General features: G+C 39.0%; 1 protein-coding gene and 1 pseudogene across 1 annotated transcript in view; both read right to left on the bottom strand.

Moving 5' to 3' along the window:
• The window catches only part of CPD (carboxypeptidase D), a 71,901-nt gene that overhangs the window by 32,834 nt on the left and 13,531 nt on the right, over positions 1-25,536 (bottom strand). The window contains exons 3-6 of the mRNA XM_015098556.4: positions 5,776-5,918; positions 4,696-4,865; positions 3,243-3,592; positions 2,129-2,320 (exon numbers count right to left, since the gene is read on the bottom strand). Of these exons, the coding sequence (XP_014954042.2) occupies positions 2,129-2,320; positions 3,243-3,592; positions 4,696-4,865; positions 5,776-5,918 (855 nt within the window). The remainder of the gene's footprint in view (positions 1-2,128; positions 2,321-3,242; positions 3,593-4,695; positions 4,866-5,775; positions 5,919-25,536) is intronic.
• LOC106991395 (amelogenin, X isoform-like) lies at positions 6,743-25,469 on the bottom strand (annotated as a pseudogene).

The raw sequence follows: 25,536 nt of genomic DNA, 5'->3' as shown, positions 1-25,536 counted from the left end.
TAAGCTATATTTCACTTACATTTTAATCCAGCACAAATGACTTCAGCTATCTTAACTCAAAGCTAAGTGTGAACACATCAGGCTTCACTATGATCAATCACACTACAACTGAAACTTAGCAGGACCCTGTGAGTCCTTCCCAGGTACAAAAGCTCCTCTGTATGCCGTGATTCTTGTTTGCAGAAAAAAGACTTTCATTTCTGAGGTCTTCTCTGAGATCCACAAGCAATGACTAACTAGGGAAGTGAGGAAATTCAGAAACAAAGGAAAAGAAGTTAAGCAAAAAAAGTAATGACAACAGTTCAGGATAAAACTGTCCCAGTTCCTCCTCCAGGATACATATAATCTGACACATTTCCTTGAGTTGTTCAGCAGGAACTAAGGCCCCTACTTAGTAGGGGAAGATGACTCTGCTGAGCACAAGCATGTGGACCCCAGACTGGTTGAAACCAACTGGACAACCTTCAACTGAGCCAGCTGATAATTAAGATTCCTGAAACATCGTCCTGTTACATCACCACCAACCTGAAGAAAGTCATGCACCATGCACCGTCACCCCAAATGTTGCCTTTAAAAACCCTTCCCTGAAAGCCATAGAGGAGTTTGGGTCTGTTGAGCATAAGCTACCCATAATCCTTGTTTGATGTCTGCAAGTAAGTCCTGTACTTTACTTCACGGCAACCTAGTGTCAGTAAACTGGCTTTGCTGTGCGGCAGGTGAGTGGACCCAAGTTCGGTTAGGTAACATGATTAAAACACACTGTTTTTATGTTTAAAAAAAAAATGTAACTCTTCCAGATCTTTTGAATAGGAAGGTAAAACCATTATCCTTTCATTTCTGCCTTTCATCGTACTTTGAGGAGGGAAAAAGCCCAATCATACAAATTATATGAAAATATTGCTCACTTGTCAATAATCCACATACAACAATGTGATCACAGTATTAAGCGGGCAGGACTGATAGGGGATTTTACTGTACTGATATATAGGTCACTAAACAAAGTTAAAAAAAAAAACAACAGACCAAATGAAAAGAAAAAAGTTGCAGTACGCTTATATTAGTGATCACTATTAAAAGGTAAAGTTAGTCAGGAACACAGTTGGAAGTTTAACCTGATGGAAGAGAAAGAGTTCAACTTGAGCTTATTCCATTTTACTAAGGGATAAGAAAATGAACGCAAGTGAGTGAAGAAAGCCTACTAGAGGGATCACTAGTAGTAAGTATGAGTTCCATCTTTCAGAAGGATCTCAAGGGAGGAATGTGGAAGGGATTTGGGGGGCTGACAAAGAATGAGGTCCTAAAGAAAAGAATCTAAATAATACACATATATAAGGATTAACCTAGCATTCACTAATCCAGTCTCTCAGTGTTCGATCAGTGACAGTAACAAACCATGTGGCTGCATATTCATATTGTGGGATCTATTCTATTCACTGGTATCACCATCTGGAAGGAACCACAGGTTAAGAAAAGATGGATTCTCACTCTGCAGTGTTCTGCATAAGGTGGTCCATGTAATAAAATTGCTCTCCTTGCCCTTACTGTGATGCCCCAGCAGAGATAGGCTAGCCCAGGGAAGACAGAGGAATGGGACATCAGTAACTTCGCAGGTTGAGACTACATATACATGCAGAATAGAACTGGGAGTCAAAAAACAATCTGCTTTGAGTTTTCACTTATTAGATAAGGTTCCCAACAAAATAATTTAACAAAAATTAATGTTAAAATGGAGCAATTTATGAAAATCTTACATTATTTTAGTAAATAAGAACCATTACCAAACTGGAGACTTCATTAAATATAAACTTGATGGCATAATTGGTGAATAAACTAGCCTATCTTAAAAGAATACAAAAGCTAAGATCAGTGATAAATTACAAGAATAAAACAGGAAGAAATTTTAGGGAAACAACCAGTTCAAATTATTTTCTATGCTCAAATAATTATGCCATATGATAAACAATGGACATGAGTGAGCAAACTCTAGGAGATGGTGAAGGACAGGAAAGCCTGGCATGTTACAGTCCATAGGGTCGCAGAGTCAGGCATGACTTAGCAACTGAACTGAATTGAACTGAACTGAATGACAATCAAAATGATTAAGCATTAATAGACAACTATTCTTTACCTTCCTGGGCCTTTTCATACCCATCAGGATTCATGGATGGCATAAGGTGAATTCTAGTGTTAAGAACCAAATCTGTTACTTCAGGATCTGTACCAAAGTTCTTACAAAGGTATTCGATGAGGTTCAGTAGCAGTTCTCTTCCAACCACTTCATTTCCATGCATATTTCCAATGTACTTAAATTCTGGTTCACCTGAAAACAGAATTACATGGAAGACCTTTTTCCCTCTTCATTCATCCTAGACTCGCTCACTTTTCACCCAATACACAAAGACCTTGAACCAAAAATGTAAGCTGTATTTTGACAAAAGAAAACAGGAAAAAGCATCTTATAAAGCAGCTTTGTTACTACTACATGTCAGGTAGCAAGCTCAAAGTAAACATATATTTTATATATATATATGAATATGTATATATACATATAAGGGCTTCTCTGGTGGCTCAGTGATAAAGAATCTGCCTGCCAATGCAGGAGACACAGGTTTGATTCCTAGGTCAGGAAGATCTCCTGGAGAAGGAAATGGCAACCCACTCTAGGATTCTTGTTTGGGAAATCCCATGGACAGAGGAGCCTGGTAGGCTGCAGTCCATGGGGTCGCAAGAGTCAGACACGACTTAGCGACTAAACAGCATATAGATATACATACATATATCATATGCTACAAAAATAAAAATACTATTAGCAGGAATAATCTAATCTGTGTGTGTAGTATGCTAAATAAGCTGCATAATACATAAGTCGCTCAGTTGTGTCCAACTCTCTGTGACCCCATGGACTATAGCCTGCCAGGCTCCTCTGTCCATGGAATTCTCCAGGCAAGAATACTGGACTGGGTAGCCATTCCGTTCTCTAAGTGATCTTCCCAATCCAGGGATCGAACCCAGGTCTCAGTTTCCCACATTGCAGGCAGATTCTTTACCATCTGAGCCACGAGGGAAGCCCATGGTGCATAATATGGATTATCAAATGCTTTTTTTTTCTAGCAGAAGATTGGTTCCATTTTCTTTAGTCCAGTTATAAATACTACAGGTGACCTTTCTAGATGAAGCAAAGAAATACAGCCCACAGCTCTGAGAAGCAGTAATGAAATTATGTGTGAAACTACACCAATTACCTGGTTCATGGACACCTGGGTTATCAGATATCTCCATTACATAAAGTTCTCTTGACTCTACCGATTTTCCCAATGAATACAGTCGGGTGATGTTAGGATATTCATTGGCAAACCTTCTCAAGAAGATTTCCATGTCAGGGAAATGGTGGTGGTGAAAGTCCTGTGGTTGAATTGGCTGGTGGGTAGACTGTGTTCCAAGAGGACTATTAAGTGTAGCAACTGTGCTAGCTGTTACTACAGCCTCAGTTGTGTCAGGGACTACTGAAGCCACAGTCGGTCGTAGGGGAAAATTCACCTTTGTGGCTGGTCCTTCTTTCACTATGATATTATTAACAGTCAGTGGCATATATCTGAAAAGAAAAATTCAAAAAAGTAGATGGGCTTGGAGTTAAACTGAAACAGACAATGCTTTAACATTATAAAAGCACAACAGCCTTTTCATACTCTTGCACTGTCTCTCAAGGATATTATTTCACAAAGAATCTCAGATTAATAAAGAACTATTTCTCTTACCATCCTTTCAGGTTCCATACATTAGAATGCTTATAAAAAGTTATATTCAAAGAAGAGAATACAATAAAAAATGGAGGTTGTTGATCCATTTGTAACCATTCCTACAATACTCAAAGTAGGGATAAATGATCCAATTCTTCATAGCACCTTATCAAACTGACATTCCAACTACTTTACCAAATAGGAAAGTTCAAAATTGAAGGTAATTTATTTGCTACAGGTAAATCCTTAGCAAAATGAGCTTACAGAAAGGCTTCCAGAGGGCGTAGGTAACCACTCATTTTGTGTATTAGAAACCTGATGATAAGACAGCTCTTCAAAGTGTCTTTTGTAGAGTCCTGAGTTTTTTCTACGCTGGTTTTCAATTAGCCTTGAGCTTTTAAAACTCCTTCCTCCCAATTTTACAACTATGCTTCATATCCAGTTGTACAGTTAATGTGACAAAAGACTCTACTGTAGTATTTTCTCATTACAAAAGGGGGAAAAAGATCAGAAAACAAGGAAAAACAGAAGCCAGATATAGTAAGATCTCCCCAAATGTATTTCTGTCTAGATATACACAGAAGCTTGACATTTTAAGAGTCTAGTTTAAATTCTTATCTAGTTATGTTTAGAGAAGAGCTAACATCCATCCTGGTCAAACTCTTCCAAAAAATTGCACAGGGAGGAACACTCCCACACTCATTTTACAACCATCACCCTGATACCAAAAGCAGAAAAAGATATCACACAAAAAAGAAAATTATAGGCCAGTATCACTGATGAACATCGATGCAAAAATCCTCAACAAAATTGTAGCAAAGAGAATCCACCAACACATTAAAAGGATCGTACACCATGATCAAGTGGAGTTTATCCCAGGGATGCAAGAATTCTTCAGTATACACAAACCAATCAATGTGATACACCATCTTAACAAACTGAAAGATGGAATTCGTACCCAGTTAAAACTGCTGTAATGTTATAAGTTCCAGGAACAAGTAATCTGTGGAAATCACCAAATCTTCCTGTTGTGATATTATGATTAATACCAGCCACTGAGATAGTTGCATTCTCTAAGCCAGCTCCTGTTACTGAATCTGTAACAAATCCTTTAACGCCAATGTGGACCTAGAAAAACAAGAATCAACATAGACTGCTCAGAGTCAATTTGGAAGGCAAGAGAGAATACCCTCTCTGCATTGAAGCTAGAATTTCTCAAAAATAAAGTTATTCCTCTAGAACTCTGAAACATTTTTCAATCCCTCCAAGTTAAAATAAAATACAGACCAAAAAGATTAAATCCTGAAACTTAAGTCATCTGAAACCTAGGCTGGTAAAGTACTTTTGAAATTCCCTCTTCTCAAAGCTAGACTTCTGCTTTTCTCAATGAGATACAACTGATAATATCTGGGATGCGTGCGTGCATGCTAAGTCGCTTAAGTCGTGTCTGACTCTTTGAAAACCTATGCACTGTATCACGTCAGGCTCCTCGGTCCATGGGATTCTCTAGGCAAGATTACTAGAGCGGGTTTCCATGCTTTCCTCCAGGATCTTCCCAACCCAGGGATGGAACCCGTGTCTCTTAGGTCTCCTGCGTTGGCAGGTGGGTTCTTTAGCACCACCTGGGAGGCCTCAATTTCTGATATATGCAATAGTATATTAGCCTGCCTGATATGTAAGTTAAACTTATGTTGTGGTTCATGTGGTGGTAAAGGTTCTCTAGCAAATACGATCACTTGGTGTTGTAAGAATCTGGTGATACAACTTTTGCTAATTATTTATTTATTTGCTAAGTATTTCGTGTAGAAGTGTTGTAAGATAGACAAAGGAAGCTCTCCAGAGGAAAAGAGCTCAGGGGGAGGGTAATGGAGGCTTAGAGTATGTTCTGATAGATTCTAATACTTTCTAAAGATTATCTATCATCTTAAATAATAAAAAAAGACAAAGGGTATCTAGCATAGACTTATTCATATACACAAATTTCCCCCCTATTTAATCAATTATTTCCATACCCAACCTCCCATACAGCTGCTTTTACCTTTTCAATTAATGTGATCAGAGACTCACGATTGTTCTCCCATTCTTGTCGAAGCTGTGAAGCAGGTGGGTACTTGCAACAGGATAGTTCTAACGTGATCTCAAAACAATTGGCCCATACATAATTATAATCTTGCATACCACCTGAAACATGGAAGAAAAAGTAAGTTTATTCTCAGGATTCTACTCTCAAAAAGACCAAAGCCATCTCTGCTTATATAAACTCTCTTTCATTAAGCTGTCTGAAATCAGAGAAGGCTCTTGAGTTACAGAGGAGACTAACAAGGAAGGTAAAAGGAATACACAGTGGAAAGGAATATATATAAAGGAAATGTATCTGACAGGTAAAGTTATAAAAAGCATAAATGTAACAGTCAATAATAACAGTAACAATGATAACAGCTCTATATTTGAATGTTTACTATATGCCAGTGTTACTGAGTCCAAGCTCTCTCCGCTCCCTTTGCCACATGGCAGGCAAAGTTGAGGCAAGGAACACAACTTTATTTGAAAAGATGGCAGACTAATGTCTCAAAATAACCATCTTGCCAGGTTCTCTTACAGAACCAGAGAAGCGGTGAGGAACTAAAGTCAAAAGGCACAATAAAGAGGGACAGGCAGTGAGGAAGCAAAGTTTTTAAAAAGGGCCATCAGTCTTGCAAAGTATCTCTAGGAATGGGCCAGCCAGTGAAAGTGAACTCGCTCAGTCGAGTCCGACTCTTTGCGACCCCATGCTCCTACCAGGCTCCTCCCTCCACGGGATTCTCCAGGCAAGAGTACTGGAGTGGGTTGCCATTTCCTTCTCCAGGGGATTTTCCTGACCCAGGGATCGAACCCCGGTCTCCCGCATTCCAGGCAGATGCTTTAACCTCTGAGCCACCAGGGAAGCCAGTGAAAGGGATATGTTAATTTCTGTGGACAGGGTCAGATTATCTGACAGGGTCAGAGCTGAACAAAGCCACTTTAGGTTTTTTGTTTTAAGTTTGAGATTTTTATTCATTTATTTATTTTTATTTTTTGGCTGTGGTGGGTCTTCATTGCTGCGCACGTGCCTTTGCTAGTTGCAGTAGGCAGGGGCTACTCTTTGTTGCAGTGCCCAGGCTTTTCATTGCAGTGGCTTCTCTTGTTGTGGAGCACAGGCTATAGGCACTTGGACTTCAGTAGTTATGGAATGTGGGCTCAGTAGTTGTGGTTCATGGGCTCTAGAGTGAGTGCTGGCTCAATAGTGGTGCACAGGCTTAGCTGCTCCAGGGCATGTGGGATCTTCCTGGATCAGGGATCAAACCAGAGTCCTTTGCTTTGGGATTCTTAATCACTGGGAAGCCTGGTACCTTAGTTTAACAGTCAGAAAGAGGGACAGGGTCCTTTGAGGCAGGTCAGTATGTATGATTATAATAACAAAAGCAACAAAAAGCAAGTCAAAGAAACAGTTTCAACAAGGAGTCAGAATTGGTTCTTCTCTGCAGCCCAACTCTGTTCTATGACCTTTACTCATATTAACATTTAGCTTTTACAACAACTTTATGATGCAGGTATTGCTATTTCACCTATTTTACAGATGTGAGAAGTAAGGCACAGAGAGGTTAAGATTTCTGACAGAATGAACATGAAAGATACTCAAGTGATCCTCAAGTTATGAAGGTCATTCATGTCAAAACATTATTCAGTTCAGCTCAGTTCAGTTCAGTCACTCAGTCACGTCCAACTCTTTGCAACCCCATGAATTGCAGCATGCCAGGCCTCCCTGTCCATCACCAACTCCCGGAGTTCACTCAGACTCACGTCCATCGAGTTGGTGATGACATTCAGCCATCTCATCCTCCATTTTCCCCTTTTCCTCCTGCCCCCAACCCCTCCCAGCATCAGGGTCTTTTCCAATGAGTCAACTCTGTGCATGAGGTGGCCAAGTATTTGAGTTTCAGCTTTAGCATCAGTCCTTCCAAAGAACACCCAGGGCTGAGCTCCTTCAGAATGGACTGGTTGGATCTCCTTGCAGTCCAAGGGACTCTCAAGAGTCTTCTCCAACACCACAATTCAAAAGCATCAATTCTTCAGTGCTCAGCTTTCTCCACAGTCCAACTCTCACATCCATACATGACCACTGGGAAAACCATAGCCTTGACTAGACGGACCTTTGTTGGCAAAGTAATGTCTCTGCTTTTCAATACACTATCTAGGTTGGTCATAACTTTTCTTCCAAGGAGTAAGCGTCTTTTAATTTCATGGCTGTAGTCACCATCTGCAGTGATTTTGGAGCCCCCCAAAATAAAGTCTGACACTGTTTCCACTGTTTCCCCATCTATTTGCCATGAAGTGATGGGACCAGATGCCATGATCTTCGTTTTCTGAATCTTGAGCTTTAAGCCAACTTTTTCACTCTCCTCTTTCACGTTCATCAAGAGGCTTTTAGTTCCTCTTCACCTTCTGCCATAGGGTGGTGTCATCTGCATATCTGAGGTTATTGATATTAAGGGCCAACTATTCTAACTGTACTCTTCTGTACCACAAAGGTGACAATAAGAGTCTGAATCAAAACAGTAGAGTAGAGGGACTTCCCTGGTGATCCAGTGGTTAAGAATTCACCTTGCAATGCAGGGGACAAGAGTTCAATCCCTGGTTGGGGAACTAAGATCCTACAGGCCGCAGAGCAACTAAATCTGAGTGCCACAACTACTGAAGCCCACATATTGTAACTAGAGACTCTGTGCACCACAATGAAATATCTCACATGACATAACAAAGATCCCACCAACTAAGACCTGATGCAGTCAAATAAATTAAAAAAAAAATTTTTTTTAAGGTAGAGTAGAAAGATCCTTAGCTCTCAACCTCACATAGGCAAAACAACTTACAGAACAACTATCTTGGAAAACAACCTGAAGAAGAGCAGAAAAGATTTTCCACAACTAAAGATATAAAGAAGGAACCACGATAAAATGTGTAGGGAAGAGGCAGAGATGCTCTAGCGAGGACCCACACACCTGCAGGAAGACTATCAACATTGTGGCAGTCATCCCTCGGGAGCAAGGAGTCCAATACCAACACCAGGATCCCCAGCCCAGGGTCCTGCATTAGGAAGACAAACCTCCAAAAAGTCTGGCTTGAAAACCAGTGGGGCTTATGTAGAGGAGCATCAAAGAGCTGTAGGAAGTTAAGACTCTGCTCCTAAGGGTGCATGCAAAAATACACTCGCTCCAAGTCCCAGTACAGAGGAAACAGTTTGAAAGGCATCTGAATCAGTCATACCTGCTGATCTTAGAGAGCCTCCTGGAGAGGCAGGAGGCAGCTGGGACTCCTCTAGGGGACTGAGATGTTAGCAGTAGCTATTTTTGTGATTTTATTCTATCATGCTGAGATGGGCACCATTTTGGAATCTTCCCTGGAGTCTGTTAGAGCTGGAGGCCTGCCTCACCCACCAGTGGTCAAACAATGCTGAGCATCACCACCAGTGTGCCCAAGTAGCTGGCCCTGCCACAACTGAAAGGAATAAGCAGCCCACATAGGGAACACCCATGAAGCGTCTGGTTTGGGTAGCCAGAAGGGAACATGCTGTTGAGCCCATAGGACTTCTCCAAGATTGGGAGACATACAGACTTACTTTATACAAAGAAATCAACACAGAAAATCAGGCAAAATGAGGAGACAGACGAATGTGCTCCACACGAAAGACTAAGACAAAACCTCAGAAGAAGACCTAAATAAACCAGAGATAAGTAATCTACCTGATAAAGAGTTAAAGGTAATGATCATAAAGATGTTCACTGAAGAATGGATGAACATGGTGAAAACTTCAACAAAGAGTTAGAAAATATAAAAAAAAGACCAATTAGGGCTGAAGAATACAATAAATAAAATGAAAAATACACTAGAGGGAATCAACAGTATTATATACAATGGAATATTATTTTTAAACTTTTAAAATTGTATATATACAATGGAATATTACTCAGCCATGAAAAGGAACACATCTGAGTCAGTTCTAATGATGTAGATTAATCTAGAGCCTATTATACAGAGTGAAGAAAGTTATAAAGAGAAAAACAAATATCATAAACTAATACGTATATATGGAATCCAGAAAAATGGTGCTGATGAACCTATTGGCAGGGCAGTGATGGAGATGCAGACATAGAGCACAGACGGGGAGACATGGTGGGGGGGCGAGGAAGGAGAGGCTGGGAAAAATGGACACAGCAGCACGGAAACACATATACTGCCATATGTAAAATAGAAAGGCAGTGGGAATTTGCTGTATGACCCAGGCAGTTCAATCAGAGCTCTGTGACAACCTAGAGGGGTGGGATGGGGTGGGAAGTGGAGAGAGGTTCAAGGGGGAGGGGACATGTGTATACGTCTGGCTGATTCATACCATCATACATCATATGGCAGAAACCAACACAATATTGTAAAGCAATTATCCTGCCATTAAAAAGAAATAAAATGTTTTTTAAAAAAAGACGATGGCAAAAAAAAAAAAAACACTAGAGGGAATCAACAGTAGATTAGATGATGTAGAATACTAGATAATCTGGAAGACAGAGTAGAGAAAAACCACCCAAGCTGAACAGGAAAAAGACAAGTGAGGACAGTTTAAATGACCTCTGGGACAACATCAAGCACACTAACATTTACAGTATAGTATCCCAGAAGGAGAAGAAAGATAAAAAAGAGAACTTATTTGAAGAAATAGTAACTGAGAACTTTCCTAACCAGTGGAAGGAAACAGATATCCGGTCCAGGAAGCACAGACAGTCTCAAACAAGGTGAACTCAAAGAGGTGCATACCAAGACACATTATATTTAAAAGGCCAAAACTGAAATATAAAGAGATTCATAAAAGCATCAAGAGGAGAAACAACTAATTATATACAAGGAAACTCCCATGAGACTATCAGCTGACTTTTCAGCAGAAACTTAGCAGGCCAGTAGGGAATGATACAATATATCCAAAGTGCTGAAAAAAAGACAACCAAGAATACCCATTTGAAGGAGTGATAAAGAGTTTGACAGATAAACAAAAGCTAAAGGAGTTTATCACCAATAAACCAGCCCTTCAAGAAACGTTAAAGGGACTTCTCCAAGCAGAAAAGGTCACAACTAGAAATAAGAAAATGATAAAAGAAACAAATCTCAATGGCAGAGACAAACATATAGAAAAGATAGTGGATCAACCACTTACAACTTTAGGAGAGAGGCAAAAGTAAGGAAAGTAGAAGACAATGTAGTGAAATCTATTACTATCTTCCAAAATAGTCGTACCATTTTGCACTCCCATCAATAATGAACCAGAGTTCCTGTTGCTCCACCTCTTCACAAGCATTTGCTGTTGTCAGTGTTCTGGACTATGTATGGCCTTTCTGATAGGTGTGTAGCAGTAACTTGTTTTAATTTACATTTCCCTGTTGACATATGATGTGGAATCTTTTCATGTTTATTTGCCATCTGTATATCTGTTGGTGAGATGTCTGGAGGTTTCTGGCCCATTTTTAAATGAGGTTGTTGTTTTATTAGTGTTGAGTCTTAAGTGAAAGTGGAAGTTGCTCAGTCCTGTCCAACTCTTTGTGACTCCATGGACTATACAGTCTGTGGAATCCTCCATGCCAGAAAACTGGAGTGGGTAGCCTTTCCCTTCTCCAAGGGATCTTTCCAACCCAGGGATCAAACCGAGGTCCCCCGCATTGCAGGAGGATTCTTTACCAGCTGAGCCACAAGGGAAAACCAAGAATACTGGAGTGGGTAGCCTATCCCTTCTCCAGCAGATCTTCTCGACCCGGGAATCAAACCAGGATCTCCTGCAATGCAGGCAGGTTCTTTACCAACTGAGCTATCAGAGTTTTTAAATATATTTTAGATAATAGTCCTTTATCAGAAGTAATTGCCTTCCTTTTTTAGGCCGAATAACATTTCACTGGATGTAAATACATTTTCTTCATTCATCTGTCAATAAACATTTAGGTAGCTTCTTGGCAACTGTGAATAACACTGCAGTGAACATGGGTGTACAAGTTTTCAAGATCCTTTTTCCAGTTCTTTTGTGTTTATACCCTTAAGTGAGATTGTTGAATCATACAGTAATTCTATTTTTAACTTTTTGAGGAAGCTCCATACTGTTTTCCATAGCAACTGCACTATTTTATATTCCTACCAACTGTGCAAAGGGATTGAAATTCTCCACAACTCCATCAAACTTGCTATTTTAATTCAGCATTTTTTTTTAAATAGTGATCATCCTAAGAGGTAGAAGGTGATATCACTTTGTGGTTTTGTTTTTCCGTGATAATGATATTAAGCATCTTTTCATATGTGTGCTGGTCATTGATTTTTTTTTTAATGTGTGTTCAAGTCCTTTGTCCATTTACCAATCAGATTACTTGTTTTCTGTTGAGTTGTATTCTGAATATTAACCCCTTATCTGATAAACAGTTTGCAAATATTTTTCAGTAGGCTGCCTTTTCACTATTGATTGTTTCCCTTGCTGCACAGAACATCGCAGGTTTTTGAGCAGAGGTGTGATATAATCTGAACTGCCTTTTTAAAAGATCATTCTGACTGCTGGGTGAAAAATGATGGTAGAGGAACAAAAAGAAAAGCAGGGAGATGAATTAGAAGAGAATGATGGCTTCAACTAGGTTGCTGGTAAAAGAGATGAAGCAGAAAGGTCTGGGTGTGAGAAAACATTTGTTTAAAAGGAATCAAGGATGACTTCTTGATTTTTGGCTTGAGAAACTAGGGAGACAGTGTCATTAGTGTCATTAACTGAGAGGATGAAGGAGAACAAAGGAAACAGATATGGCAAGCCTAAGGTTTTGTCTTTGGTCCTCTTCTCTTACTTTACTTATTCCCTTGGTGTCTCATGCAACCCCCCCCCCCCCCCCCGCCACCCCCCAGGGCTTAATATTATCTACAGGCTGACAATTCTCAAATTTCTATGTCCAACCTACACCTCTTTCCAGAATCCAGACTTGTCCATCCAAAGGCCTGTTCAATATCTCTACTTGGGTATCACAAACCTAACAACAGACTCATCTCCCCTAAACCTGCTCCACCTGCAGTCTCTCCTACAATGGCCAACAGCACTGGAAGAATCTAGTTACTCAGGGTCAAAAGCCTTGGAGTCACATCTCACATCTAAAGCATCAGGAAATCATGCTAGTTGTAACTTGTAGATATATCCAGAATCCAAAGATTTCTCAACTCTACTGCTGCCGCCCTGGTATAAGCCATGGTCCTTTCTCTACCAGGACTTCTGCAATCACTCTTAAAAGGTCTCCCTGTTCTTGCCCTAGCATTTCTATGTTCTTTTCTCCAGGGATGCCAGAGTAATTCTGCTAAAATGCAAGCCAGAGGTTATTTCCCTATACAATGACTTTCTGTTGCATTCAGACTAAAAGCCAAAGCCTAAGGCGGTGCGTCATTTGTCCACTACCACTCCCCTTCCCTCTCTCACCACCTTTTACACTCTCCCCATCATCATCTCTCTGCACCAGCCACACTGGGCACCCCGCTGTTCACCAGCTACACTAGGTACCTCCTGACTTTGGGTCTTTGCTGTAGCTATTGCCTTTGCCTGGCGTGCTCTTCCCCCAGATATCCCTACTTGACTCATTCCCTCACCTCCAGCTCTTTGTTCCAATTTCAACTTGACAATGAGGTTCACCCTGATCTCCCCACTTAGTTTCTAGTCACTTCTCCCCATCACTGTCCCCAAGACAATCTCACAAGCACTCACAATTCCTCTCACCCTTTTTTTTTCTATAGCTATTTAAAATTTACCTATTATGTTTATTGTTTATTGTCTGTTTCTCTTTGCTAGATTATAAGCAACACAAGGGCAGAGATATTTGTTATACACATTGACAGATAGTCCAAGCACAAGAACAGTACCAGGCACATGGTATTCCTTCAATAAATATTTGTTGAAGTAACAAAAGTAAGTAGGCTAGGACAGTGAGAAATTAAGATTTCTATTTTGAATGCATTAAATTTGAGATTCTCATTGACCATCCATGTGGCTATGTCAAATAGACTGTCTTCCTAAAAGACATGAGCAGGTTTACCATCACTATAAGCCTGGTAACTCTGTCTTAACCTTTTTTCTTAGAAGGCAAGCTATCCATCTCTGGTTTTCTCTTATCTCCCAGCATCTTGGCACTTACTTTGAGTCCAGCAGAAAAGTGAGAGGATGATTTTTCATCTCCCTACCAGTCATATTTTAGGGCTTCCCTGGTGGTTCAGACAGTAAAGAATCTGCCTGCAATGCACGCGACCTGAGTTTGATCCCTGGGTCCGGAAGATCCCCTGGAGAAGGGAATGGCTACCCACTCCAGTATTCTCACCTGGAGAATCTCATGCACAGAGGAGCCTGGTGGGCAACAGTCCACGGGGTCGTAAAGAGTCGGACTCGACTGAGTGACTAACACTTTCACTCACCAGTCACAGTTAGTCATTTAGTGATGTTAGTCACTTTCGGTCAACTCTGACATGCATGTACATATGTGGACATATGTATGCTATTCATCATAAATATTTATTAATCTCCAATATTTACTACTATATTGGTCACAGTACAATGGCCACTGTCTGTAAGTCATCAAACTAAGACTATAGGGACTTATAAATAGAAGACATATTTCCATTCCAGAGATTAGAGTCTTGAGGAAAACAAAGACAGAACACTGAAAATAATTTCAGAGCAATACAAGTGTGAACTAATCTGTTTTTCTGCATATGTAAAACTTAATAGGGAAAAATTGTTCTCATCTAAGGAAAAAAGAACTTAATAGCTGTATTAAATTGCAAACACAGTCAACTCACACTTTAATTATGCCAGAAGGCAGTGAAGTAGACTCTTATAATACTATAATCACCAGGCTTCATCCTGGCATTCTTTTGTTAACCCCTTAACTGTCTTTCTTCAACAGCAATTTAAGAAATACTAGCTAAGAGCAGTTTTTCACTTTCATGCATTGGAGAAGAAAATGGCAACCCACTCCAGTGTTCTTGCCTGGAGAATCCCAGGGACGGGGGAGCCTGGTGGGCTGCCGTCTATGGGGTCGCACAGAGTTGGACATGACTGAAGCGACTTAGCAGCAGCAGCAGCTAAGAGCAACAAGAAGACAAAGTTACATGAATTTCTGTGTTAAGGTAATGCCTATTTTAAAGATTTTATACACATATGCTAAATTGTTACCCAGATATATTCTCTATGCCTTTATTTTTATCCTTTTTTTTTAATCTCTTTTTTTTTCACTTTTTTAAGGCAGTTTTTTAATCAAGAGATATTTTACAATTTTTAGGTAGCTAAATTTTTCATTCTTTTCCTTTTATGGCTTCATAATACTTTGCTGTCTAGAAAGGCTTTTCTCATCCTGAATATAAAAATACTTGTTGGCTTCTGGTTTTGTTTATGGCTACATTTTTACATCATGTTCCATATGGACTTAAGACTATTTGGTATGATCTGAGGTAAATTCCACCTATATTTTTGTCTCAAAGTTAACCAGTTATCCCTATAATTCTTTCCCCATTGTTTTAAATGTCATTAATTATATCCCAAATGCTTTTGTTTCTGTTACTGTGCTTTCTATTTTGTTCTGCTGGTCAATTTATTTTGATATCTTAATTACACCAATTTAGTAAGCACTGTTTTACAACACATTGTTCAGTTCAGTCACTCAGTCATGTTTGACTCCCTGTGATCCCATGGACTGCAGCATGCCAGGCCTCCCTGTCCATCACCAATTCCTGGAGTTTGCTCAAACTCATGTCCATTGAGTCGGTGATGCCATTCAACCATCTCATCCTCTGTCGTCCCCTTCTCCCACCTTCGATCTTTCCCAGCATCAGGGTCTTTTCCAGTGAGTCAGTTTTTCGCGTCAAGTGGCCAAAGTACTGGAGTTTCAGCTTTAGCATCATTTCTTCCAATGAATATTCAGGATTGATTTCCTTTAGTATAGACTGGTTGTATCTCCTTGCTGTCCAAGGGACTCTCAAGAGTCTTCTCTAACATAACAGTTCAAAAGCATCAATTCTTCAGCACTCAGCTTTCTTCATAGTCCAACTCTCACATCCATACATGACTACTGGAAAAACCATAGCTCTGACTACATGGACCTTTGTTGGCAAAGTAATGTCTTTGCTTTTTAATACGCTGTCTAGGTTGGTCATAGCTTTTCTTCCAAGGAGCAAGCATCGTTTAATTTCATGGCTGCAGTCACCATCTGCAGTGATTTTGGAGCCCCCCCAAAATAAAGTTTGTGACTGTTTCCACTGTTTCCCCATCTATTTGCCATGAAGTGATGGGACCAGATGCCATGGTCTTATTTTTCTGAATGTTGAGTTTTAAGCCAACTTTTTCACTCTCCTCTTTCACTTTCATCAAGAGGCTCTTTAGTCCTTCTTCACTTTCTGCTATAAGGGTGGTGTCATCTGCATATCTGAGGTTATTGATATTTCTTCTGGCAATCTTGATTCCAGCTTGTGCTTCATCCAGTCCAGCGTTTCTCATGATGTACTCTGCATATAAGTTAAATAAGCAGGGTGACAATATACAGCCTTGATGTACTCCTTTCCCCATTTGGAACCAGTCTGTTGTTCCATGTCCAGTTCTAACTCTTGCGTCTTGACTTGCATACAGATTTCTCAGGAGGCAGGTCACATGGTCTGACATTCCCATCTCTTTCAGAATTTTCCAGTTTGTTGCAATCCACACAATCAAAGGCTTTGGCATAGTCAACAAAGCAGAAATAGATGTTTTTTTCTGGAACTCTTTTGCTTTTTCAGTGATCCGGTGGGTGTTGGCAATTTGATCTCTGGTTCCTCTGCCTTTTCTTTCTTTTTTTTTTTTTTTAGTTTTTTATTTTTTAAATTTTAAAATCTTTAATTCTTACATGCATTCCCAAACATGAACCCCCCTCCCACCTCCCTCCCCATAACATCTTTCTGGGTCATCCCCATGCACCAGCCCCAAGCATGCTGCATCCTGCGTCAGACATAGACTGGCGATTCAATTCACATGATAGTATACATGTTAGAATGTCATTCTCCCAAATCATCCCACCCTCCCTCTGCCTTTTCTAAAACCAGCTTGAACATCTGGAAGTTCACAGTTCACATACTGTTGAAGCCTGGCTTGGAGAATTTTGAGTATTATTTTGCTGGCTTGTGAGATGAGTGCAATTGTGCAGTTGTTTGAGCTTTCTTTGGCATTGTCTTTCTCAGGGATTGGAATGAAAACTGACCTTTTCCAGTCCTGTGGCCACTGCTGAGATTTTCAAATTTCCTGGCATACTGAGTACACCACTTTCACAGCATCATATTTTAGGATTTGAAATAGCTCAACTGGAATTCCATTTATTCATAGTGATGCTTCCTAAGGCCCACTTGACTTTGCATTCCAGGATGTCTGGCTCTAGATGAGTGATCACACCATCATGATTATCTGGGTCATGAAGATCTTTTTTGTATAGTTCTGTGTATTCTTGCCACCTCTTCTTAATATCTTTGGCTTCTGTTAGGTCCATACCATTTCTGTCCTTTATTGTGCCCATCTTTGCATGAAAAGTTCCCTTGGTATCTAATTTTCTTGAAGAGATCCTCTAGTCTTTCCCATTCTATTGTTTTCTTCTATTTCTTTGCATTGATCACTGAGGAAGGCTTTCTTATTTCTCCTTACTATTCTTTGGAACTCTGCATTCAAATGGGTATATCTTTCCTTTTCTCCTTTTCTCCAGACTATACAGTGGAGTGACAAATAGATTCAAGGGATTAGATCTGATAGACAGAGTGCCTGAAGAAATATGGACAGTTTGTGAAACTGTGTATAGGAGGCAGTGATCAAGACCATCCCCAGAAATGCAAAAAAGCAAAACGGTTGTCTGAGGAGGCCTTACAAATGGCTATGAAAAGAAGAGAAGTGAAAGGCAAAGGAGAAAAAGGAAAGATATACCCATTTGAATGCAGAGTTACAAAATAATACATTGTAATATCTGCCAATTAAAGTCTCTATTATCATTATCATAGAAATTCTCCTTTTCATTACTGTAGACCCCATTGTATGGATGTAGTTATCGTTTAGTGGCTAAGCCATGTCCTCTCTTTTGTGACCCCATGGACTGTAGCCCCACCAGGTTCCTCTGTTCATCGACTTTCTCAGGCAAGAGTACTGGAGTGGGATCCCATTTCCTTCTCCAGGGGATCTCCTGGACCCAGGGATCAAACCTGCATCTCCTGCATTGCAGGCGGATTATTTATAGCTGAGCAATCGGGGAAGCCCTCTATTTGTTTATTCAATCACTATGTGGTGGGTATTTGACTTGGTTTCAGCTTTAGGTGATTATGAATAAAACTGTGCCTAAGACTTAACATGGACAAATTATTTCATGTCTTTTGGGTAAATACCTAGGAGAGGTGTGGCTGGATCATGTGATAAGCGAAAATTTAACTTCACAAGAAACTGTTAAGCTGTTTTCCAAAGTGGTTGTACTGTTTCACATTCCCACATCAAGGTATGAATGTTCCAGTTGCTCCACACCCTTAGCTAACAAGTTGCTCAAGCAACTGGTCAGCCTTTTGTAGTTTTAAGCATCCTGGCAGGTGGATAGTGCTATCTCATGGTGGTTCCAACCTGTATTTCCCTGACAACTAATGACAGTTAACACTTTAAGGTATCTTTATTTGTGATCTATTTGGGGAGACCTTGGAAGTGACTGTAGATAGGACAGAGATCAAAAAAGGGATCCTATAAAGTTTTCTATGAACTCCTGGGCTCAACTCTGAATTGCACATGTGAGGGTCTGACCCTGAACAGCATACCAAAGTCACTGAGAACTGATCTACACAGCAGACCACTGCTCCTTGGGTGGTATTCGCACAGGACAGGTCTGAACAGGCAGGACAGAGGTGTTGAAAACTGAATTGACATTGGAATCACAGCCTACTGAAGGCAAGTAAAAACCTGCAACTGAACCTAAGTGGGTCATTCACTACCAGAATGAATAAACAAAAAGTTACCATTTTTATAGGGTTTAAACAAGGCTCCAATCTTATATGATTCAAAATGTCCAGAATATAATCCAAATTATTTGACATTTAAAGAACGAGTCAAATGTCAACAGCTTGCAAGGAAAAAATAATGCATACCAACTCCAAGATGACCCAGGTATGGGAATTATCAGACTAACCTTAAAGTAATTATTATAGCCAGGTAAATATTAAAGAGGTAAGATTAAACAGTCTTGAAATGAAATAAAAGAAACAAACAGAAGAGGTTAAAAAAATAGATTTCAGAAGTAAAAAATATAACCAAATTTTAAAATTTACTGGATGAGTTCAGCAAAAGAATAGAAATGACAAAGGGGAGTCAACTTGAAGACAAATAAATAGAAATTGCCTAATGTGAACAACAGAAAAAAAAAAAGTAAAAGAACAGAGTTTTAGGGACAGTATCAAAATGTTTAATATTCTTGTTACTAGAGTCTCAAAAGGGGAGGAAAAAAGAGTGCCATGCTGGAAAAAAAAAAGTTGAAGAAACAATGGATGAAAACTTCCCAAATCTGGCAAAAGACAAAAACTTATATTTCAAGAAGCTTGCTGCTGCTAAGTCGCTTCAGTCGTGTCCGACTCTGTGTGACCCCATAGATGGCAGCCCACCAAGCTCCCCTGTCCCTGGGATTCTCCAGGCAAGAACACTGGAGTGGGTTGCCATTTCCTTCTCCAAATCTCAAACAGGAGAAATTCACATCTAGATATATCATAGTCAAACTACTGAAATCCAAAGACAATGGGAACAATCTTGAAAGTCCTCTGTGAAAAATGTTACATTTGTATAGGAAGACAATTTAAATGACTGTGAATTTCTCATCAGAAGCCATGAAGGCCAGAAGGCAATGACATACACACACACAAATTTTTTTTTAAAGAATAGTCAATCCAGAACCCAGAGTTTTATATCCAAGGAAAATATCTTTTAGGACTACGAAGGCAGAAATAGATATTGTCTGTGGTGGAAAGCTAAAAGAATCCCCCACAGGCAGATCTGTTTTAAAAGAAATGCTAAAGAAGGTTTTCTGGGTAGAAGAGAAAAGATAGCAGAAAAAACCTTGGAACTTCAGGAATGAAAGAAGAGAAATGGCGAATATTTGGATAAATATAGTAAACTATGTTTTCCTCTTAAGTTTTCAAAACTATGTATATCAGTTGAAAGCAAAATGTATAACACGGTCTGGTGGGAGTTTATAGATATAATACATAAACCACAACTGCAACATAGAATGGGGGAAAATAAAGGGTATGGTGGTAAGATTTGTATGTTCTTCTTGAGGTGGTAAAATATTACTTCTAGGTAGAACTGTAAAAAATTATGTAAACTGTAATCCCCAGAGCAACCACCAAAATAAACTTTACAAAGAAATACAGTAAAAAATACTGTAGTTAAAATTATATAATAAACATCCATACAATACAATGGAAGGCAGGAAAGAGGAAACAAAGGAATAAGAAACAGAGGGACAAAAAGAAAAATAATTAAAAAGTAAAGCTTGATCCAAACATATCAACAATTACATTCAGTGTGAATGATGCAAATACACCAACTAAAAAAAACTGTCAAACTGAATAAAAAAACAAGTCCCAACTATACGCTCACTTTAAATAGAATGGTATGGGTAAGTTAACACAATGGAAAAAATATACAATGCAAACATAAATCAAAAGAAAGATGGAATGGCTATATTAAGATTAAAGTAGACTTCTGAGCAAGGAAAAGTACCAGATAGAAGGAGGGATAATTATTGTTCAGTCACTAAATCATGTCTGACTCTTTGTGACCCCACGGACTATAGCACGCCAGGCTCCTCTATATACAGGGATTTCTAGGCAAGAAGACTAGAATGGGTTGCCATTTCCTTCTCCAAGGGATCTTCCCAAATCAGGGATTGAACCCGTATCTCCTGCACTGGCAGGAGGATTCCTTACCATTGAGCCACCAGGGAAACCCTAGGAGGGATAGTACATAATGTTAAAAGAGTCAATTCACCAAGACAATATTACAGTCCTAAATGTGACATCTAACAACGGAACTTCAAAACACACGAAACAAAAACTGATAGTACTAAAGGAAGAGATGAGCCAATCTACAGTTACAGTTGTGGACTTCAATAGTCCTCTCTCAGTAGTCAACAGAACAAGTAGACAGAAAATCAGCAACGTATACATAAGAACTGAAAAAGCGTCACTTAACCAGCTCTAAATGACACTTATAGTAGATCCTACCCAACCACAGCAGAAAACGGATCAAGTACATGTGGAACATTTAAACAGACCATATCCCGAGTCATAAGACAAACTTAATAAATTTAAAAGAAATTATACAAAATACGTTCTTTGACATGATGGAATTCCATAGAAATCAATAACAGAAAACTATCTACAAAATACCTCCTCTCAATGAAACCTCATAAAAATTAAGCACATTTCCTCTGAGTCTATAATAATGAGCCATCCCCAGGAGGCAATTGGTGAGCCATGATATATACCTTAATCTATCTCTTTAGGACCCCATAGGAGTCAACGTCAGAAAAGAAGCAAACTTTTAGTTTGCAAAACAAAAATGACAAAGCTCTCTTACCTTTAGAACATCAAAAAGTCTTTATTCACCAACTTCAAGCTTTAGTTTAAAAATTACTTTAAAAAAAACTCATCTAAAAAGCTGAAAACAAGTGGAGATATTAACATGAATAATTTAAGAATTTTTGCAAGATGCCACAAATAGGCATTATTTGCCATCTGTGTTAAACTTCACATAATTTTTCCAATACTAAATATCAAAAACTGCATAGTAAGTAACCTTAGCTAAGTAGCTAGTTCAGATTCACTGTCTTTTTTTTTTCCCTTAACAGAAAACCTACATATACAAAATTCACTGTCACAGAGAACACTGATCTGCAGATACGCCTGACATTACTGACTGTTGAAGCTACTGTCAGATTCAGTTAATACATTTGTTTATTTTTTAAGCTGATATGTTGTATGACTCAACACAGACTAAAGGACAAAATGGCTGATATCAGAACATTATCTTTATCCAGTCGAAGAAAAATGTTATTTTGGGAATGAAACACATACCACAGGCATCCTCAAAGCAATAAAGCACTTTACTAATAGTATAAAGGATCTGTTATTTATCCTACTTATTAACAATCATAAATAAGCAAGTCTCTAATACCCACTAGTCTTTTAAGGGGCTAGCTAAACTAATGACCTTCAAACTTTTTATTCATAGGAAAATAACTGAGAAATCATTCAACACCACATATTTTAAAGTTGGTATCTAAAAGATTTGATTTTAATTTTAATAGTTTCTAACAATGTGATTTCTTGCATAATGCCATTTTTTTTTTTTTTAATCTTTTGGCTGTGCTGCACAGCACATGAGATCTTAGTTTCCTGACCAGGGATAGAACCTGTGCCCGCTCAATTGGCAGTTCAGTGTTTTAACCATTAGATCACCAGGGAAGTCCTAATTTTTATTTTTTAAATAAAAATTTTGCATTATTTTTTTAGGTGGAGCCAAATAGAATACTATAGAGTTTGATTCCCAGGATCAACTTTAAAAATTTGTATGAACACTCTTCTTCAACAGGAGGAATTTTATGCTTCCCTTTTTCTTCTTGAACTTTTATTCCATTCCATTTGCTCTATAGATTGCTACTCAAATGGGATATACTTTTATTCTTGAAAGTCCTTTATTGATCACCCTATAATACTTCAATCTATAATAATACATACGTTTGCATGTTTAAATTTCAATTAATTTCCATTAATTAATTTCTATTACCTTAATGCCTTATTACATTTTTGAATTCTAGATTGAATTAGCACAATAACTACTGGTATATAATTTACCAATAATGGCATAGTTTTATTACAGATTTTGATAAATAAATCTAAGTAATAATTACTAAAAATATATCTTTTAATGAGATGTTTGAGTGATGCTTTTATGATACCATTAATCACCAAATTGTCCCTTCTGTTTCTGGTGCACTGGAAGTTTGTAAAACTTCAATCTGTAGTGTGATTCAGATGGACAGAAAAGTATGTCTTTCTTCAGTCAAGTGGGAGAAGAGGATGTAAGATTGACTCTCCACTGCCAGCATCTTTCTCAGGCAGACCAGTATTAAGAATAGGTATGGAAGAGCTGGAATTTTATTTCCTTAAAGTTATCCAAACTAACTGTTCTCTTCCTTCTCCCCAAATATGCCCAGTTTGAAAACCACTGATTTGGACTATTTCCTCTACTCCCAAGGGGAACTGGCAAAGAAAGACAAAAGGTTACATTTTGCTTTTAAGCCTACCTACCAACCCAGTTTTCTATGCTTAGAAAAAATTGAATGCAATGTACGGTTACCCTATGTTTTCATTCCTTTACCAATACTAAAGAAGAAAAGTGTAACCAGTAGGAGTCTATCCAGCACTACAACAAATCGTGATCAATACTAACTGTATGGGGGGCTAAATCAAAGGCTCTCTTCATACTCATTCAATTCCTTCAATCCATTTGCCTCACACTAACCTTCATATGCTTTAAGATGCTCAGTTCATCGTTTTCATATCATGGAACCAATCCCTATTACTGTTTTCACTAGAGAAGTCTAGCTTTAAGGAGATGGAGGGTATTTAAATAAATTCAATCATTCATTCAAATGACTCCCTCTAATGCCTCATGCAGAAAGTCAATGTAAAAAAATACAACCAATGTTACAATGTTGAGACTTAAACAGAGCAAGTATTTTTTTAATTTGTCTTCAGCAGGCCAGCTATAAAGTATCAAACTGTATGGTACAAGAACCTCATAAATCTTTTACAGAAAAAAAATGCAATGTATTCTTTTTTCATTAGGAAAAGTATTTTAGAATGTGTAAATATAAGCAATTTCTATTCTATATTTAAATTTGGAGCTTACTGTTATTTCTTTAATAAAACTACTTCACAGGATCATGAGGAGTTCTCGTAATTTTTACTTTTGTGAACAACTTATTTACAGATAGTTATTAAATGAAAATTTTGCACTCCTTGAGATATTTTTAAAAGCTAATGAGCATGATGGTCATACAAAATTTTAAGTGAAAGATCTAGGTCAAATGAATGGAAAAAAATAGAGAGCCCTTGAAAAAAATTTCCCATATTTCTGGTCTTTAAATTCAAGTTTGCTTTGACCAAATCATACCTGAACTTGGTCTTTGTATTCTGAACAACTTATCTTATGAAAATCTATTTCCTTCACCACTCCCACTGAATACATATTTGCTAATGATATGATTCTATAAAGTTAAAGTACACAGTCTTGAATCTGTTTTCAGGTTTGTCTAACTTGGCCAACACTTTATCTCACATAATTCTTTGAGCGCATTTTCCTTTTTTAAGATTTCTTTAAAAATATAAATGTATTTATTTTAATTGGAGGCTAATTACTTTACAGTATTGTAGTGGTTTTGCCATATATTGACATGAATTTGCCATGGGTATACGTGTGTTCCCCATCCTGAACCCCCCTCCCACTTCCCTCCCCATAGCATCCCTCTCGGTCATCTCAGTGCACCAGCCCCGAGCACCCTGTATCATGCATCGAACCTGGACTGGCTAGGAGGGATTGGGGGCAGGAGGAGAAGGGGACAACAGAGGATGAGATGGCTGGATGGCATCACTGAGTCGATGGATGTGAGTCTGAGTGAACTCCGGGAGTTGGTGATGGACAGGGAGGCCTGGCATGCTGTGATTCATGGGGTCGCAAAGAGTCGTACATGACTGAGTGACTGAACAGAACTGATGATAATACACATGTTTCAATGCCATTCTCCCAAGTCATCCCACCCTCGCCCTCACCCACAGAGTCCAAAAGACTGTTCTATACATCTGTGTCTCTTTTGCTGTCTCGCATACAGGGTTATCGTTACCATCTTTCTAAATTCCATATATATGCCTTAGTATATTGTATTGGTGTTTTTCTTTCTGGCTTACTTCACTCTGTATAATCAGCTCCAGTTTCATCCACCTCATTAGAACTGATTCAAATGTTTTCTTTTTAATAGCTGAGTAAGATTTTTTTAACTTAAAAAACATTTATTGGGTAATGGTACTTCTTTTTAGTTACAGAATTTACTAAGTAAAGTGAGGGCAGGAACAAATTGTTGTGTTCCTGTGTCATTCTGAAAGCAATTCATTTTCTGATCTTTTAATCCACTTCTTCCTGTTTGGTCTTGTCTGTTTCTGGCCAAGCTTCCAGAGGCAGGCCAGGAAACATGGAGGACAGAGGCTGCATGGGGAACACTGGGGGCAAGGTGGCTCTGGCAGCAAGGGCTGGGTGGGGTAGCTGGGGGGGCAGGGGGCTAGTGAGCCTGTGGCTGGATGGACTGGGGCCAGAAGGGCTGCTGCATGAGCAACGGAAAGTTTGGCTGGTGCTGTTGGGTTGGATTCATGGAGTGTTGGCCAGGGACTGGCACCATTGGTTGCTGAGGGACCATGGGCTGTTGAGCTGACACCACAGTGATGTGATGAGGCTGCAGGGTGAGATTCTGGGGAGTCTACTGGGACATTACAGGAATGATTTGGTGGTGCAGCCAACCACCCATGGGTTATTAACCATAGGAAGGTTACGGGTGTCTTATCATGTTCTGACCACTTCAGAGGAGTAGCACTTCAGAGCTGAAGTAATACAACCAGGGTGTCCAGGATGAGGTGGTAGCTTTTATAGGGAGAGGGAAAG

Source organism: Ovis aries, chromosome 11 (assembly GCF_016772045.2).
Source record: "Ovis aries strain OAR_USU_Benz2616 breed Rambouillet chromosome 11, ARS-UI_Ramb_v3.0, whole genome shotgun sequence".
NCBI lineage: Eukaryota > Metazoa > Chordata > Mammalia > Artiodactyla > Bovidae > Ovis > Ovis aries.
Note: the sequence above shows the minus strand (reverse complement) of the source record. Positions and strands in the feature narration are given on the sequence as shown.